The following is a 20,049-nucleotide window of genomic DNA, read 5'->3' as shown; positions in this document are numbered from 1 at the left end:
CGGCCCCTGCTGCTGTAATTAACTGGTACAGCAGTACAGAGAAAGCAAACAAACATGCAGTGGTTAATGAGGACAAAATGCTGGGAAACTACATAGATGCACACATTGGTTTAAGGCATGGGAGGCGGTACTAATTTATTACAAATAGGCTTCCGCAGTCAAGAGTGACAGTGACAGTTATCATCCCACCCTGCCCTGCGCCGAATCCCCGCGAAATGCGCCAGTCTGCCACGTGAGGGAGGCGCAAAATGGGAATCTTGACCCATTTTCCCCTCTTTCTTTCTTCCTCCTCCTTAGTTTGAAATATGAAACCTGGTCCATTTCAGCCAAGTCTGTCCCCCCCCCCCCCCCACCACCACCGGGCTCCCATAGTTCCTCCAGCGCCAAAGCTGCTCTGCATTTTACCCAGCTTCATTTGGCTTTTTCAGTCCAGTTTTGACACTTTGACAGGAAACTTTCCCCCACTCCCCTTTTTTTTCTTCTTCTTTTTTGTTGTTGTAAGGAACCACCCATTCCATCATTACATCCATTTCTCCCCTGGACGCGTGTTTGGGATTTGTATCTGCGAATGCTGTTTCAAAAAAGAAAAACTGCTAAGTGCATGTGGAATCTGAACTATCCGAAAAACTTAGATTTTTTTGAATCATTCCCATTGAGAAGAAAGCATCTCTCCGGCTGGCTCTTTTACCGGGATGCGGGCGGCCATGATTGTAAACTGAGCTCAAGATAAAAAAAAGAGACGTGGAAGCATCGCCTGCATCCTTTCCTTTTGTCTTTGTTGCATCTCAGCCTCTTTTAATCGCGTAGCTCTGTGGCTCTGGGATGTAAGAAGAAGCTCCAGCATTGCGCTTTGGGGTATTTTTTTCTTCTTTTTATCCACAAGGAATTAACTTCTTTTTTTTTTTTTTTATCCCGAGGTGGGGGGAACAACTATGGCGAGACTACTGTTGAACATGCGTCTTGTTTTGGTTTTATTCGGATTATTTTTGCTCTCTTCTCCATCCGCAAGAGCCGAGCCGGAGCAGCAGGACGAAGAGGAGGAGAGTTCCTGTCAGGGCGCTTTTGACCTGTATTTTGTGCTTGATAAGTAAGTGGAAACAAGCTTGGAACTGTTTTATATTATAAACACATAAAAAAAGAAGGAATATCGTCGGGATACTAGCCTACAGCAGTTTCCCGGGGTGAAAGAAGCTAGCAAAACACACACACACACACATACACACAAAAACAAGCTAACATCTGCATTTATTTTCATGTCACTTGTTGACGTTCCTTTACGTTATTTCAGCCAGGTGCGTATAGGCTACGTGTGTCGTGCTGTAATTGAGGACAAAAAGAGGACAGCTTATTTTTCAAGCATGTGGTGAATGAAAGGCTACGTACGTTTTTAGCTTCTGACATTATTGTTTAAAAAGAGTAAAAAAAAAATAAGAAGACAAGTTTAGGCTAAGTTTGTGTGCGTCTTTGCGTGTGTGCGCGTGTGCGTGCGCGCATAATGACGCTGGAAAGAAAAACTGACCTGCAGAGTAGCCTATACAGTTTGCTGAATAAGCAAAACGAGGGGTGACGATTTGGATGCAAAAAGAATGATCTCTCTCTCTCTCTCTCTCTCTCTCTCTCTCTCTCTCTCTCTCTCTCTCTCTCTTTCTTTCTTTGGAAGTTCAAACCCACAGCTTCTTTGTCCACATTAATTTTGTCAGAAAAATACTCTCTTTCATTCCCACCCATGCCAAAGGGGCTTTTTTTTTCTCTTTGCTCGGTGACTTCTCACTCTTTCATTTCCACTTTCTGTACGCCCACATAGGAAAAATGCTGTGGTTGTGTGACATCTTAGCGCTGGACTTCAGCAGGAGGAGGGGGGGGGGATAAAAAAAAATGTCAGAGAAAAGCAGGAGAAAACGTCTAGAGAGCCTGCTTCTCTTATAACGCCTTTACTGTGAGGTGTATACTGTGTACATTCAAGTGCAGTAGCCTGTCATCTCTGACATCCTCTGTGCCATATTGCAAACTCAGTAGCGACTAGAACTCACAGATTAAAGATATCTAGATATCTCGTCGTTTTTGAGCTTCAAGTATGACTATAATTACTGTGAACAAACAAGCTATCATCATTTTAAGCAACCGGCGGAAACTATACTGGAGAATCTGCTTACAGCGAAATAGGAACATTTATTGCATTTTTTTTTTTATATTTATTTCAGGACAATGCACATTTAATGAACATGTACAGCAGTACACGTAAAAGTGCCAGATTGTAGCCCAAAGGCTCCTTTCCATCTGTAGTCCTATTCATTCAATAAGAAACTTTTATAGCAGCTTTACTATTCCATCTTGACGTTACCTAACCTGGATTTAAAGCCTAATTGCAGTATCAGCTCGTACCCCTCCCTTTACATTAATAGGAATGGGGAGGGGAAACAAGATAGGGCAGGAAGCAACAACGTTTATAGAAAATGTGGTCTTGATTTGGAGAACAAAATGTTGAATGCTGCACTTTTAAAAGCCAGTTTTTTTTGTTTTTTTTTTTTGGGGGGGGGGTGTTCATCTATGAGGTTGTGATAGAGAGAAATTAAAAGTCTCATGCAGATTAGCATCACTGGTGACTGTTATATCTCATTCTAAAGCCCCCCCCCCAGTGACAGTTAAAATGCCTTGCTGTACCCAGTGAACTCCACAGCACCTTTTGACATTTTTTTTTTTTTTTCCTGGCTTTTGATTCCTGAATAGAAGTGGACACAAAACACGGGACTGCTCCCCAGATGTGGAGGGCTGCATTTGGCCTGCGCTGTGCGGTAAACACTGACACATGCTGCAAATAAAGAAACGGCTTCTTCTTTTCTTTTCTTTTTTTTTCATTGTCAGATGCTATTGTTAGCTGGTCTGCATGTTTTGGTGCTCCCTCCGGGGGGTGAGTAACTAACACAGGTTTAGACATTGGTTATGGACTTCAAATTGAGAGGAAGCTCATTAGAGACCTGTCTCAGCCACCCCCTCAACCCCATCCCTCAGGCGTGAGGGGGTTTTAGGAGACGCGGTCTGAACCCTCTGCCCTTGGTTGATCCACGTGGAAAGTAACGTGCGTGAGAAGGGGTTTCAGTTAGGGATAGACCGATACTGGCTTTTCAGGGGCGGAAACCGATACAGATTATTAGCAGTTAATGAAACCGATAATATTTGGAACCAATATGCATTTAAAGTGAACATGAAAATCTTGAAGTCAAAATTAAGATTTTAGAATGTTACAAAATTTGTTTGAATGCTTTAAAGTGCTCATATTATGCACGTTATAGGTTTACAAAGTGAAAAAGCCCAAAGTCTACCCCAAAGGGACTTACCATCTCCAACAGAAAACACTGTTCACAAACTGCTCCAAACAGCTCTATTGTAGCCTTTACTTCAGAGACAAATGTGCGTCACTTTGTAACACACGTTATAATGCTCGCCTAGCTGCTAGCGTGGCATGCCCTCATACTCTGCTTCTGACTAGTGGCTAGTAGTCCTTACCTAGCTACTGCACATGTGCAACGCTCAACAAAGATAGAACAGAAGTGAGATGTCTCACTCTGTAGCTAAAACAGAGAGCTCAACACACAGGGTGAAAAGAGGAGCTGCGGCAATGTGCAGTACCACAAAAATATGGTGTTTTTTGAAGATTAAACCACATACGCCTATTCTGGTACAACCTCTACAATTCAATTATGAACCTGAAAATTAGCATAATATGAGCACTTTAAGCAATTATTTAATGAATTAGAAACTTTCAACTTTTCAACATAATACACAGTTAAAGGTCCCATGACATGGTGCTCTTTGGATGCTTTTTTTTTTTGTTCAGCAATTTTTATTGATTTTCCATTAAACCAAGTATTTTGTTTTGTTTTGGGGTGGGGGTGCTGCCACTTCACTATGATAATAACACCTTTAGTCATCCATATCTAATGGTGTTTGCAAGCTCTCATAGTACTCCCAGCCCAGACCTTCCTGAATGTTTGCAAGGAGCATTTAAGGGTGTATCTGATCTTCTCAAGTTTCAGGAAATGCATAACCTCTCTAATCCATCTTGTGAAGCTGGGGGGTGTTTGTTCCTTCCAGGAGAGCAGGATGACACGCCTGGCAATCAGGGAAGTGAATGCTATAAGGGGGCGATTTTCAAGGGTAAATCCAAATAGGGCACTTACAGGGTTGAGGGTGATGTTTCTTTGAAGCATCTTAGTGTAGGCCCCTCATGGTGGCCCAGAACGTGCTAAGTCTGGGGCAGGATCAGAACATGTGTATATAGTCCGCTGGTTGACCTTTACAGCGAGGACACGAAGGGTCCACATTAGGGAAGATTTTCACCAGCCTTGTCTTGGTCAGGTGTGCTCTTCGAACTATTTTGAGTTATATCACTCTGTGCCTGGCACAAGGGGAAGAAGTATTTATTAAGTCAAGCACAGCCTTCCATCGATCATCTGTAAATTCCTCTTCTGGGTGGTTTACCGTTCCAATTAAACGAAGATACACTCCTCTCCAATAAGATAAAGAATGATTTTTTTTAATCAGGATGGGTATATTTTGAAAGAGGTAAAGAAATTTTGGCAACATAACCATTTTAATAAGATTAATGCGGCCTGCTAAGGACAGCGGGAGATTCATCCATCTAGCTATGTCTTTTTTGCATTTTTCAAACAAGATGTTAAAATTCTTAGTGAAGAGGGACAAGAAAACAGGCGTGATCTCCACCCCAAGATATTTAAAGCCCTTGTTGGCAATTCTAAATGGGAAATGTGATGCAGGGATTAAAGTGGCTGCCTGATTAAGAGGAAACATCTCGCTTTTTTTCGAAATTGATTTTATAGCCGGAGAGATTTCCGAATTGAGCCAGGATGCTAAGAATGGAGGGAACAGAACTTAGTGGGTCTGAGACATATAAAAGAATGTCGTCTGCATATAGGGATAATTTGTGCATGAGGCCCCAACGTTCTATACCCTGGAAGTCCACAGATTGTCTAAGAGCAATTGCCAGCGGCTCAATCGCAATGGCGAAGAGCAGAGGAGACAGACTGCAGCCTTGACGTGTGCCTCTACCAAGAGAGAAATGCTCTGATTGCTGTCCATTAGTAATTACTGTGGCTGTAGGGTGAGAGTAGAGGAGTTTTATCCAGGAGATGAAGGAATCTTCAAACCCAAATTTTTTTAGAACAGCGAACAAATATTGCCATTCGACTCGGTCGAACGCTTTTTCAGCTTCAAAAGATATAACCATTTCCGGGGAGCAGGACGGAGGGGAATAAACAATGTTAAAAAGTCTTCTAAAATTTGAGCTCGAGTGTCTATTTAGGATGAAGCGATAATTTGTCTCCAGTCTAGCCGTAAGAACCTTGGATAAAATTTTGTAATCCACATTTAGCAGTGAGATTGGGCGGTAGGAGGAGCACTGAAGTGGATTTTTACCCCCTTTTAGTAGAAGCATTATTGCGGCTTGTCGTAGGGTTGGTGGGAGAGTTGTCTCAGTTGACAGAGATTGTCTCAGTTGACAGAGATTCATTAAACATGGCTTGGAGCAGAGGGCATAGCGTGGGTGCAAATGTTTTATAAAATTCTGAGGAATACCCGTCTGGACCAGGAGTCTTGTTACATTTCAAGGAATTGATAGCTTTTAGAATCTCTGCCTTGGAGATCGCACCTCCCAGCAATGATTTTTGTTCAGCTGGAACAGAAGGAAAGTGAAGGTTATCAAAGAAGTGATTGAGTTGTGAAAAGATGTCATCACATTCAGAGCTGTATAATTTACTGTAGTATTGTTTGAAGGTGTCGTTAATTTCCAAGTGGTCTGTCACGGTCTCCCCCATTTGACTATAAATCTTAATCTTAAGGAATAAGGCAAGATTTCTGGGCTTGGCGAGCTTGCTGGGCTAGTAGCCTGCCAGCCTTATCACCTGAATCGTAAACCTTAAATCGCGCTTTTGTAAGTAAATAAGTGGCCTTGTCTGTGGAAAGTAAGTCATATTCTGTCTGTAAACGCAGTCTCTCTTTTAAAAAGTGTTGGAGACGGAGAGGAGGAGTAGCGGTTGTCAATTTCTGCAATGGCTCGGGAGATGTCATTGAGTTTTGAGTCTCTTGCTTTTTTTGCCCTGGAAGAGTATTCAATAATTTGCCAAGTTAAAAAAGTTAATTTGAGAAGAAACGTGATTTGCAAATTATTCGTTAGCTATGCGAGAGGGCCTAAAACAGTTGGGAAGAGCTATGTGAAATGAGACAGCACCGTGATCTGAGATTGGAATACTATGATACGTGCAAGAGCTAACATGTCCCAGCAGTCTATTGTCTATTAGAAAATAGTCGATGTGAGTGTACGTGTGATGGACATTGGAGAAGAAGGAGAATATCTTTTGATTACTAAATTTTCGATTATTAAAACTCCAAATGTCCGAAACACCATTGTTCGCTATGAAATCATTGATAACTTTTGCAGATTTGGTGAGGGGTTGGACCTTGTTTGATGATCTGTCTAAGACGGTGCTGAGTACACAGTTAAAATCGCCTCCTATTATCAACTTATAATTGTTATCGCAGGGAATGGCGGAGAACAGTTTGTTAAAGAAGTTGTAATCATTGTAGTTTGGAGCGTAAACATTGATCAAAATGACAAGACTGGTGAATAGACGACCTGCTACAATGACAAATCTCCCATTTTTATCAGCAATCACTTCCTAAGCTTGAAAGGGAATGTCCTTATGTACGAGGATTGCTGTCCTTCTGGCCTTAGCATTGAACTGGGAATGGTACACTTGACCAACCCAGCCTTTTTTAAGATAGTTGACGTGATCATTCTTAAGATGGGTTTCCTGCAGAAAGGCTATGTCTGAATTTAATTGTTGTAGATAGGATGTTATTTTCTGTCTTTTCACCCAGGTATTCAAACCCTTAGTATTTAGAGAAACAAAGTGAATGGGCTGACTTTGATTGTAATTAGATGTAGATGCCATATCTTATCAGATTATGAGGGTGTGAGTAGTGATCAGCGGGTGGAGAGAGGGGAAAAAAGAAAATAATAAAAAGAAGAGAAAAAAAATGAAGGAGAAAACCCCCAAAAAACAACCAAAAAAACGACAAAATGAAGAAAGACATCTGGAAGGGGACAGGGATCTCGAACAGTGCTCAGAGCTACCAGCTTAGAGAACACCCGTTTTTACAAAGGTACGAAAAAAATTAGAATATTACAGATTTTAACGTGTAACTGTGCAAAGACACTGGGTAAATGCAGTTGGAACAATTGTAAATTATAACCACCAACATATATGTATGTGTAATAGCCAGAGCAGCTGCAGCAGTGGAAGGGAAATGTTACGGACGCATACATGACGCTTCTTGGCGGGTAGCCAACTCTATGACGTGGCTGCGCCAGCAATTAACAGATGTGTATGTAAAAAATAAATAAAAATTAAATTAAATTAAAAAAAAATTAAACACACAATAAAAGCACCAGCTGTATTACGTGAGCATGGGATACCGCCAACAAACATCCTTATTTTTTGTCAGGGTGCTTTGTGCGCGTGCTTACGTAGCCTGTGTGTGTTAGTGCGCCCGTGAATGCGTGTGTCCGCGTGTGTACATTCGCTAAGTAGTACATCCGATAAATAGAGGAGAGCTATTAGACGTACCTTGAGTGTAAACAACAGAAGTATTAACCAAGGTCCGTGGCAAAACTATATCCTGAATTACCAAGTTTACAAATACCATGTGTGTCCAATAGCCTTAAACTATTGAGAATGAGGAGATATCGTCACGGCACAGCGCCCCGCCCCCAGAAATCCCCCTTCCGCCATTTTGAGCTGCTCATGTTCATTGTTTGTGTTAGTTGCAGAGGTCTTCGTTGCAGTTCTGTTTTTCACTATTCTAGATTCTAGATAATTCACTATTTTAGAATTCCTGGAACACACTGCTGTGTAAAAAACTGCTTCAGTTCCACACACGATTTTCTTTGGAAAGCGTAGGAACCATGTGTTTTGCGTCATATTTATCAGAGAGTGTTCAAAGTTGTTTTCGGTGGCTCTACTCCTCAGGGTTCTATTTTGGCGCAGTTTCTCTTCTCCTTTTATTTGCTTCCCCTTGGTTCCATATTAAAGAAGCATAACGTCAGTTTCCATTTCTATGCAGATGATTCACAGATCTACTTGCCTATAAAAAGAAAGGGTGATAATTCCCTAAAAAGAGGCTTTAAACTTTTTACATTTTAACGAAAGTAAAACCAAAGTCATGATATTTAGACCCAGTAGTGCTCTTGGCGCTTCCCAATTGGACCTGGGTCCTTTGTCACCCTATGTTAAGTCTATGGTAACTAACTAACTTGGTGTTAAGATGGATAGTGAGTTTCAACTAGAGAAGCAGATCAATTTTGTTGTAAAAGTTAGTTTCTTTCAACTCAGGCTGCTTACCAAACTGAAGCCATTTTTATCTTTCACTGATTTTGAGAGGGTTATACATGCTTTTATCACAACTCGACTAGATTACTGTAATGCTTTATATGTTGGTGTTAGCCAGGCCTCCTTCTCTAGATTACAAATGGTTTAAAACGCAGCCGCTCGACTTCTTACCAGAACTCGTAAACGAGAGCACATTACACCTGTTCTTGCCTCCCTTCATTGGCTTCCGGTTTGCTTTAGAATACATTTCAAGATTCTGTTGTTTGTTTTTAAAGCTTGTTATGGTCAAGCCCCAGCGAATATCGCTGAACTACTAAAGCTGCACGCTCCTGTGGGGTCGTTAAGGTCTTGTTGTCCCTAGAACGCGGCTCCAAAAATAGGGGAGATCGAGCATTCTCAGTCTCGGCCCCAAGGTTGTGGAATGAATTGCCTCTGCATGTCAGATTGGCCCCTAGCGTTCACAGTTTTAAATCACGACTTAAAACTCACTTTTATTCATTGGCTTTTAAACCTGCTTGAGAGTTGTATTGTGTATTTCATTTTTCTAGTCTGTTATTTGTTTTAAATGTTTGTTTTGTTACTCGCGTGTTTAGAATCATGTCAATGTCCAGCACTTTTTTTCGTATCCCTACATGGAAAAGCATGAAGGAGAGCATTTGTCCGATGTGACAAGGAGACGTCGGATTTCTTGAGTGGCTGCAATTAGAAGAAAGGACATTACTTTCGACCGCATCTCCCAGTCGATGAGAGTGTGTTTTCTGCATTTTCATTTGGGTAAGTTCTCTTAAAATTTCTTTAAATGTGTTTGTGTTGTCGGCTCTTAAAGCCACGAAGTGCACCTAACGTTGTTGCCTAGCCTGCTAGCTAGCTAACTACAGTGCTAAGCATAAGTGAATACACCCATGCTAATCATTTAACATTAGGCTCTTAGCTGGGTCGCTGCCTTTTGTGACATTTGTGTTTGTAAAGTTTAATGTCCGGTGGCATTTTCATCTCTTTTTATAAGCCGTTACTGTATATGCGTAACGTTAGCAGAGATTTAGGAATGTGTGTGTTTATCAGTTGGAGCTGCAGGATGGGTAAAGCTGCTCCTGTTAACTTCACTACCAACGTTAAATGAAAGCTAAAACTTTTTTAAATGTAAAAAGTATAACGTTCCGTAACGTTACGTATTAGCATTCATAACGATAAACATATTTTTCTTGTGTTTGCTGTCTTTTAACAGGGACTAAGGAACAAACGGAGGCGGTCACTGAGGATGGAAAAGCAAAAGACAAGCAGGGAGACAGAGGCCAAAGAGAGATGCTGAATATATTATTTGCTATATTAGAGATTGCCATTCAAAAAATAAATGCTTTAAATTAACTGGTTTTGTCTGTCATTAAGTTTTTGGGTGTGTATATAATATAAACTGTTTCTCAATGTCTATTTTTCCATCAAATTATGACCTGGACATAGTAAACTTCTAACTGAATAATTATATTCAGATGCTACCTGTTTTAATAATTCATTAGGTATACAAGCTCTAAAAATACATTAACGAAACGTGTATCTTTATTATAACATTTATTCAACTGTACACAAGTATATTCAACACAAAGCGACGATCAGACTCAGCTGCCGATGATGGTGTTGCCTCAAGACTGCACACGGAAGGAGAAAGCTTTAGGTTAGCTAGTCTATTAGTTATTCAACCTGTCCTGGTAAGATTAGAAATATATCACAAGTATATTTAAGCATACTGTAACATGAAGGTACTTCATGTAACTTTCTCACTTGCAGTTTACTGCATATCATACTGCCTGTGGCAACCTCCATTGGCTGGTAGCGTTTACCTTGTGGGTGCTGATCATATTTTGCACTGCATTTGTTTGAAAGCTAGAAGCTACTGGACAATGAGCTAATTTTACATGTATGCAGTAAACTGCAAGCTAATGTAGCTACTGTAAGGTTACCTACCTTTGCACGTTGCGGGCAAAGTTGCCGACAGAATATTCTCCTCCTGCAAGCAGACTGACGCTGATTCACCTTCTCCATCTCAACAAAATAAAATTGAACAGCACTGTTCACAGTTCCACATCAATTTCGTCCAGTGTTTTGCCCCTGGCAACCGATAGTGTAGATAAGCCAAAATGGTGGACGGGCTCAGACACCTCCCAAATTGTGACGGTACAGCAAGCTACCATGACGTATGTCCTCATTCTCAATAAGTGAAAAGTGTAACGTCATAAGTACATACTAATAAAAATTAAATCAGAGCATAATAAGCACCGAAAGTGACAGATCTTATGTTATATCATTATTATTATTATTATTATCATTGAACGATAGTTCATGAATTCGTTCATATTTTGGGCGAACGTGAACTGAACGTACTGTATTACTGCCTGATGAACGTTACTATGAACTCTTTCATTCTGGTGTCTGTGAACAGCACGCTCTCTCAGTTTACCTTCGTTCAATAGGGTGCCAGATTTCTATAGAGCCTTCCAGGCGAAAACCCAGCTAAAACACACCGTAAACAGGCCTTAATATGTAGCGAAAAAAACACCCAATCTGGCAACACCAGCCACCAGTGTCGCACCGCCGCATGCGTCATCAAAACAAAAAGCAGCATGGAGGCTTCGTATGATCATTTAAATTAGTTTTATGACAAGGTCGGTGAGGATGGGAAAAATCTTACATTTCTGTGCAAACTTTGCCTGCCGGCTTTCAAAAAGAAAATCCGCACTTCAGTCACATCCACAGCAGACCTGAAACGGCACATTGAACTGAAGCAACATATGGATGAATGAACTAGTTCAATTTTGGAACTGTGAACTTAGTTCAAAATTTTGAAGTATGAACTGAACTAGTTCATTTTAAAATTTGTGAACTGAACTTTGAACTAGTTCATGTAGAAAGTGAACTTTCCCAACACTGCTAGTTTCAGTATGTAGAATAGCAGAAAATACAGGGTACTGAAATGTCATTCCTACAAATAATTACTTTGTGCAGAATAATTGGTCACCTCGACCTGGCCACCTCCCTGCGTGGATGGGTAGCTATTTTGTTAATTTGTTAATCAGGGTTTTTTACGCCCCCCCCCATAATCAAAACTGGCCAGTGCAACCCACTCCAAAAACACTATTACAATTCCTTTACATAAATAAAGATCATAAATTGATGCAGAAAAGTCACAAATTGTTGCAGAAAAATTCACCAGAAAGTGTTTGACGTTGAAAATTTTGATTTTGCTCAAAACTGAAGATCCCCCGCCCCCACCCCCCAATGTTGTTGAACCCAAAGTTACGCCCTTGGTTGGAGTAGTCTTTTAAGTCAGGTAATTCAGGACAGGCAGGAAGTTATTGTACAGTGAGTAACAACAAAATAGATTGAGCACTATGGTTGAGCAGAGGGAAAAACAAGGCTGAGGGTTTTACTATGGCCACAGAAGATGTCACTCATTAGCTGCTTTTCTCTGGTTGAAACTGTTTGAATCAGTAAAAGCTACTGTAGTGTCAGCCCAGTCTCCTAGGAAGTACATGTCTAGTGGACGATTTTATAAATTCAATCATAAACGTTTAGTACAGCCAAAGGCGGTAGTGTTTTATTTAGCAAAGTTGGAAACTTTCCATGGGAAAGAACAGGAATAAACGGGAAATAATGTGAATAAACTGGATATTTTTAATATTGCTTATTATAATGCTGTTAGTCTATAACAGGGAACAGCTGAAACTGTTGGGAATGTTATTAGTTTAGTTGACTGATATTTCAGTCGGAACCAAAGTGGCGGACAGACCAACCAAATTACTTTGCCATCCATTGATTCACGCTGCTAGTGCTTAACATTAAAACATCATTATTGAACATTAACTGGTGCTTTGCACTATTACCCAACGTCAACATCATGTCTGCAGACAAGGTTGGTAGTGTTAAGTTGGCAAAGCTGATGGAGTTCATTTGATTAAGTATGAGAAACACACTTTGGGCACTGTGTTGTAGGATCATGAGTTTCACATTAATGAGAAACGATAACTGCTGCGTCGGCTCATAAAGTCGATTCCAAAGGCATTTATTGCCGACTTGGGCAGATGATGTCATGTCATGGCCCGTACGTGTAGGACAGTGCTGTCAGCCTGAAGGGTGGACGAGTTGGCTAATGTCATATGGCTTGGACTGGGCTTGGAAAACATTTGGTTTTAGTGAGACACACGATCCTCAACTACTAAATGCACATCAGCGCTGTATTTGATATCCTAAAGTCAAAGTACAGGTGTGACAACACCCACTAGGCGTCAAAGGGGTGAGGGGCAGCAACACAACAACCAGGACTCAAAGGCTGCAACCAAATAAATGTAGGCTAGATGTTGGTTTTCCCTTCAAGTCCCAGCAGCATACAGGTGCTAAACTGCAACTCTAATACACGGGAACGAATAACTAAGAGGACACAGGATACAGATGCTGGAGTGAATGGGTGAGTGCTAACACATATGATGGTCAGATATCAGGAAAAACAGGGTAAAGTGACGCAATATTTAAAACCAAGGGTCTCCAAATAAAACCTAATCCAACAAGGGTGTTGATTGATTAAACATGAACAAATCCATACCCTTGGCAAATAAAAGATAAAAAAAATGTTTTGATTGAATACATTTGGGGGAAATTTGGTTTGCTTTCCTAGCTTTCTGCTTCTTTTTTGCCGGCTCGGCCAGGACAATAGTATGAAAGCAAGCAAATCGTTACATCGCGAGACCTGATATCACGCAATACTTCCTGATGCTGAGGACGAAAGTTGCAAGGGTGGATTTTCCGCTCACAGGCGCTAGGGTGGAGCGAGACGACCAGCATTCAACTGGAAAAAAAGTCCTATAACCATTCCAATGACTCCAAAGCTGTTCAGTTAAGGTAAATTAAGCTAAAAAAAAACCTGCATAGTTCCCCTTTAACTGATTTATCCACTGCTGTAACCTAAGATACAAAAACTAGAATTAAAGTGCAGAGCCTCACTGCACTGCACAGGCTAACCGCAGCATGCTAACATGCTCACAGCGACAATGCTAAAATGCTGATGCTTAGCAGGTACCATTTTTACCATCTGAATCATCTTAGTTTGGTTTTAGATAAGTTATATATGTTTTGTCAGTGTTTATAAAGCAATGTGTTTGACAAATTGAAATGTTGACCTGATGATAGCGCTAGTGGAAAAGTCGGGTACATTTTCCGTTTGGCGAGTAACTGTGAGAGGGCTATCCGCCACATGGCAAGTAAAGGTTTCTACCAAAATAGTTCTGTTTTTCAGTCTTCGTTTTGGCGAAAAGGTTCAGCTACTTTCTTCTGGTCGTCTGCTGTCTGCATGTCGGAGCTTCGTGGGAGCGGGCCGGCACACGCACACACACACACAAACACTGGCGCGCACACCAGACGCCAGCCACCACGTCACTTCTGTTTACTGATAGACAGCGTTTCCCTCACGCTAATTAATTAGCTAGTAAGTGGCGATTTTTGGTAGCCAGCCTTCCAGAAGGAAGCACAATGAAATGAAATGTTAACCGATCATTAACAGTTGACCGACAAGCAGGAAGTTCAGTTCACCCGTCCAGGAGGCAAATTTTTCTTTCCTACTATGACCACGCCAAGACTATAGATAGCCTTTATTGGCCAGGTGTCCATGATTACGCAATGTAACGTAACCTGATTAGTTCAGGTCCTATCCTACCCCTGACCAATCGGCTATCCTAACCTTAACCACTCAAGGTCAATGCCTAACCCCAACCAATCGAGCTGCTATTGAAGGGCGACATTTCTTTTTTTTCGCCCAGGAGGCTTTGACACACTTTCCGCACTCTGTGTCCGCGTTGATGTTCTGTGCATTGTTGGACACATGCAGCCACTTTCCTGTAACCGCTTGTGGGACCGACACGAGTCCACAGCAGGCCCGCGGCGTAGCCCGTCTTCCACCGCCTCCACCTGCAGGTTGTCAGCTGTGTGTCTGCCTGACATATACTCTGTGTGTAGAACGGCCGATTTAATATAACCTCATCGATATAACCGGTTCATGTGTCACGTAGCTCTCCACGAGCAGAAAAAAAGAGAAGCTTAACTTGCTGGTTCAAAGTTAGGACTAGCAAGTTAATTAGCAGTTATGAAATAGATCGTACGACCAATTTACATTTTTATCATGCAAAAGAGGATTTTTTTTTTTTTACACTGTATATTTTTTATTAATATTGGTTTAACAGCTAATCGTATTGATGGTTAAACGGTTAATCGTTAACATCCCTACGAGCTGGACTTGCAACCCCATCCATAAAGTTTTGTTATGTAGGCTTAAGTTACAAATAAAAATGCAATTTAATATTTGGGCCGGTAAAAAAATATGCTTGGCCGGTGGATTTTTTCATCTACCCGCCAACTTGGCCGGCGAGTCAAAAAGTTAATTTCGGACACTGCCTTTAAGCCCTATACTGCTGCATATGTAACAACGAGGATGTATATTTGCTGATTCAGAGCGGGCGGGCCACATCTTGCTGTTTTTATATGGAACACAGAGCCAGAAGAATGGTTTTGGGTGTGTTCTTATGGGAGATTTCACCTTTGGGCCAAATGCTGATCTTCACCTCTTGATGAAGACTGCAATTAGCCTCACCATCTTGTTTATGTTGATTGGACACAAATTAGAAGCGGTTCTTGCAAAGTACTGCTATCACTGATGCATTTTTGGACAAGAATATCACCGAAGGAAGGTGAAAGAAAAAAATGCCATGTCACAAGCATGCCAACAGACAAATGTTCAAGCTGTCTTCCCGTTCTTTCCCTTTATGTCAATGTCTATCTGCTTTTCTGCCATGCTTTTCCACATGCTTTTTTCATTTATCTCTCTCTCTTGTTTCCACCAGACTCCCATTACCGCTTCAAACCATACTCCTCATTGCCCTTACTTGGTGTTGCTGCAGTATCATTGTTTGAAGATGTGAGATACACTATTTTCATTCATTATAATCCCTCTCTGGTAGTCCCAGGCCAAATCACTTCATCATTTCTGTCTTGTCTTTATTCTTCAGAACACTAATTACGCCTGCAAAATGTTGTTGTTGGTTATTGATGTAGTCACAAGTTGGCGCACCGGTTGGGCGTTGTGCCATGCTGCCTGAATCCTGGCAAGTCAGCGGAAAAACAAAACTGCAGCTGCTGTCTATAAATATTTTGGATATGTCTAGCAGTGGAATACGTTTTAGCTGTGGAATGACACACACTCTGTGTTTTCCGCAGGAAGAAACGTCTTGTTAAATGATATCAAGCTGTCTGAAGTCCCCCAGGGACCAAAACAAGACGATAGGTTTTAAAGGGAATGAATGCCTCTCTACCTCTTATCCTGAACACTGTAATATTTGATACGTGACTCTTGACTTAGTCTACAGAAAAAAGTGCATTGCATAGTATATTTTAGATGGTCAGATAGTCAGAACAAAGAAAAATCTGTACATTTTGACACCCCCATCTCACACGCCTCTCCGGCAGCTAGTTATCCAATAGTTTTTGGGATAAAAAATTGTTTTGGAATAGACGTGCAGCATTAGCTCAGCAATCATGCAGTAAAGACTTTGACTTCTGCAATGGCTGTAAAAGTAGGTTAGTGGTTTTAAACAAACAAATCCTTGTGCCCAGTCAGTTAAATTGGAGCACCACCATTGGCTGCTGGCTGGGGTGGTGTGGGTAGGCCAATGGTGGAATGGCAGACAGCCTCCTAAATGGAGTTAGGATTTTTATTTTTTTTTTTTACTTTTCCTTCTTCAACACTTTGAACCGTGAGAACGAAGCTGAGAGCCGCAATGACTTCAGACTGATGGAGCTTTTTCCCACACGCCGTCATCCAGTTGCCCTCTGGGACAGAAGTGCTTGCTGGGTAGTTAAAAATGGACTTGGTTGAATAATTGCAGAAATCAAAACACACTTCAGCAGTAATGTCCTTTGCTACAATTACAGGATTGCAGGCATAGTCAACAATGTCCTAAATCTCAAAATGGCCACTTTAGGGCCCTCAGCCTCAGCTGTTTTTGAAACATCAACTGTTTTCTCCCTTGAAGGCACCGTAAAGCAGTATTAATTAATATTCTTGGCTATGTGGGAGCAGCAGAAGAAGCATACAGTGATATATTATGGACGTGAATTAATATGAACTGTTGTTAGGAAGCAGTTGCCCATTTACGCCCAGCTAACCAGTATAACTTTCGTCGTATGGAAGTCCAATACTCCATTTGCTGTTTAGCTCTGTTTAGGTTATCATTAGTCTCCCATTGCCAGACCTTTCTCCACAGCGCTGTGGAGTAAAGTTATAAACAGTAAGTTAGTTAGATACAAAATGCCGTGAACATATTCCTTGTCAATCTTTACAATCATTCAACAAAAGAACAAAGCAGGCGTGCCTTAATGCACGATCCAAATATTCTTCAAAACTCGCCATTTTCAGCGTGTAGCTTGCTAACTCGAAGTTTGTTGTTGTTTCCTGTAGCGAAGGGATTTTGGGAACTGCTACCCACAGAGAGCAGACATCCTGCGCATGAGCCAGGCGCCCGGATGTCAGGCTTTATCCTGGAAATGTACTTCCGTTGATCCAGACTCGGTTCCCACCAACTCCTGAGATAAATATATGGCTCTTTAGCCAATACATTCTCCAGCTAGTCGCTAACTCTGTCTGTCTGCCTGTTGGTGCTGGACATGGAGCTTACAGTGAGGTTTTTCTCTATATAAATTAAAATTGACTTGACAAGTACAGCACCACTATGTGTTAATGCAATGCAACTCTTAAGTCTTCACATTAACTGTATAATTACAATACAATAATAATGTAATGTAATTAATAGAAACCATTGGACGACTGGAAAGTTAGAGAAATAATATCCACAACTCCTAAACTGTATCGCCTGTATTTGTATCAGCATAAATGTAAAGTAGACACACACACACACACACACACACACACACACACCGGCCATTGCAAAATCATGCAGTCAGCAGAAAAAGGCATTATTAAAAATGATTGAAGATGTATTCCTTGGGGTATGAAATTCCTGTCTCCTCTTGACATGGTCTGTTTAGCATCGCTGAAAAGTAATGATGCATATATTAGCTCCCTTTGAGCCTACAGCTATTTGGAAACAGTAGATTACTGTCCTGGATATAGTGATGTAGCAGCGGTAAGACTTACTGTAAGTTTCCAAACTATGTATAATTTACATCACATTATAATTTTTAGTTTTGTTGTACCTTAGGATTGTCTTTGTCAGTTACAACAGCCGTGATGATGCTAGCTTGGGCAACAAGCTGGTGGTGTCTGGGTGGAGCTGGAGTTGATTTAGCAAGCTGCAACATCACAGCTGTCAGTTAAGCAAACCCAACCTCAAATATATTCCTCTGGGAGAACTTAATGTCTTATTAATGAAACCATTTTTACCACCCAGTGTGGATAGTTCTAAATTTCATTTGGCCTCTTACTATCTGGATTAAGACAAGACCAACCTTGGTTAGTGGTTCCACAGAAACTCAAATCCACATGGAAACAACTCCCTCAATCCAGTCAATGTTACGCTTTTTTGAGATTCTGTAAGTATTTAGGGGGGCATGCTGTGCATTTATGAGACAATTGACAGTAAAGATTAAAGGGAATGAGGTGGAGAGAAATATAACAATGGTCCCCAGTCGGATTTCAACCGGTTGTTCATGATCAGTACCTTAAAACCCCGAGGCCACATGGGCACCGGAGCATTAAAGTGCTCAGGTTATGCTCATTTTCAGGTTCATAATTGTATTTTGAGGTTGTACCAGAATAGGTTTACATGGTTTAATTTTCAAAAAACACCATATTGTTCTTGTACTGCACATTGCAGCATCTCCTCTTTTCACCCTGTGTGTTGAGCTCTCTGTTTTAGCTACGGAGTGAGGCATCACACTTCTATCCCAAAACACACGAGTTCACCCTAATCTACAAAAGAAATTGTATAGAACCACTTCCATCTCCCTCGTCTGCAGGTATTCCACGCAAAGTTGGAAGTGCGCCCTCGTTTAGAAGAAGTCTCCCGGCTAATCCTGCCTTATACTGACCAAAGTTGGAGAAACAGCTAGCTGATGTGGTATTAGCTAAAGTGGTTAGCGCAAACCAAATGTTTCGGCCGATGACGGCCGATTTTGACCAGCTCACCCGGAGACTGAAGGAAGGATACATTCAGAAACCCGTATCTCACTCCAAACAGCATGGATGGGTTTTTTTTTCCTAGTTTGTCTGCGTGTGGGAGCACCAGAGACACAAAATAACACAAAATAATATGGGCACTTTAACAGCAACTCTGATCAATGGTCTCTGTAAAAATAAGTAGTCAAATAAAGACATGTTAACCCCACAGTGATTTAATCAATTGTTTGCACCTTGTTTTGGTTTCCTGGTGGTGTTGGTGCTTCAGGTTTGTATGCCAGCTGTGTTGGCTGAAGCAGGTCGTGGAGTGAAACTTTGCCTCGCTGTTGAAGATTTCATCGAATCATCGGCATGCTTCCTCTGGCAGTCAAGTTTGCGTTCGAGCCAACAGATTTTTCACATTATCTCACTCCCACTCAGCTGTATTGACTGTAATCGAACTGCTAAGGCTCTTCATCTTTCCCTTGCTCTTTCCTTCCTTTTCTTTTCTTTTGTTTCTTTTTCTCTCAGCCCTCACATGGCGTACTGCCAGACACATGCGCTTCATCTTGTTCCCGAGAATCTGTCCAATCAAGAAAACACTGTCGCGCGGCTTTGACGACTTGCTATGACATAACCTCAAACTGCTGTTGGGGCTTGATCGCTTTGTCGGCAAATTGTAACGCCCCTCCCCCCCCCCTCACCTTTCGAAACCTTTATTTTATGTGTCCAAACCCCAAACCGCTGAACTCTAGCACTCAACTCAGACCAATTCAAATTAGATCAAAGGATCAAGATGGAAAAAGGTACCACATCAAATAGTTTCATCAAGAATCATAGAATGAAATGGCCCACTTCCTATCCCAACGCTGTTTGGACAGGTGAGTGAAACTGCAAGCTAGGCCTCGGTCCCACGACATCAGCCACCTCCGACAATGGAACTGTTCCAATGCAAACAAGAGCCATTGTGGTTCAGAAGTAAAGATAAGCAGCTGAAAACCAAGAGTCCTCAGATTCACACTGATGTTAAAAAGAAATACTCCCCCCCTCCCCCCCCCCCTTCTGTTGCTGTAATGGAACAATTTACAGATGAAATTGGCTCCTGCCATTCCTTCAGGTCGGAGGCCGCCTGTGTGTGCACGATCCTTGTGTGACTATTTCTGTTTGCGCTGCACATTTTGTTGAACATCCAATCCAAACATCTCTCCTCCTCCACCTCAAGCTTTTTATATTTTGCAAGGATTTTGTTGAACTTGTAAGGTCTTGTCCTCTTTCTTTGCTCACTCAGCCTTGATGTGGGGGAACAAGTCATGTCATCAGATCAACAAGAACTCTGAGAAAATGCTTAGGTAGGATGTTTAGTTGACCAGAATTTTTTTTTGTTATCTTATATAATCAGTAGATGTTATTGTGGATGTTTTTTTTATTGTATTTGGAGCAAGGGTCTACATATTACCAGCATGGGTGGCCCAAGGGAACCCAAACTTGAACCTCTAG

General features: G+C 41.4%; 1 protein-coding gene across 1 annotated transcript in view; it reads left to right on the top strand.

Moving 5' to 3' along the window:
• The first annotated feature begins 373 nt into the window (after positions 1-373).
• The window catches only part of antxr1c (ANTXR cell adhesion molecule 1c), a 63,360-nt gene continuing 43,684 nt past the window's right edge, over positions 374-20,049 (top strand). The window contains exon 1 of the mRNA XM_039788778.1: positions 374-1,087. Within this exon, the coding sequence (XP_039644712.1) occupies positions 933-1,087 (155 nt within the window). The 5' untranslated portion in view covers positions 374-932. The remainder of the gene's footprint in view (positions 1,088-20,049) is intronic.

The sequence above is a fragment of the Perca fluviatilis genome, chromosome 21 (genome assembly GCF_010015445.1).
Source record: "Perca fluviatilis chromosome 21, GENO_Pfluv_1.0, whole genome shotgun sequence".
NCBI lineage: Eukaryota > Metazoa > Chordata > Actinopteri > Perciformes > Percidae > Perca > Perca fluviatilis.
This window is presented reverse-complemented; position numbering and strand designations above follow the sequence as displayed.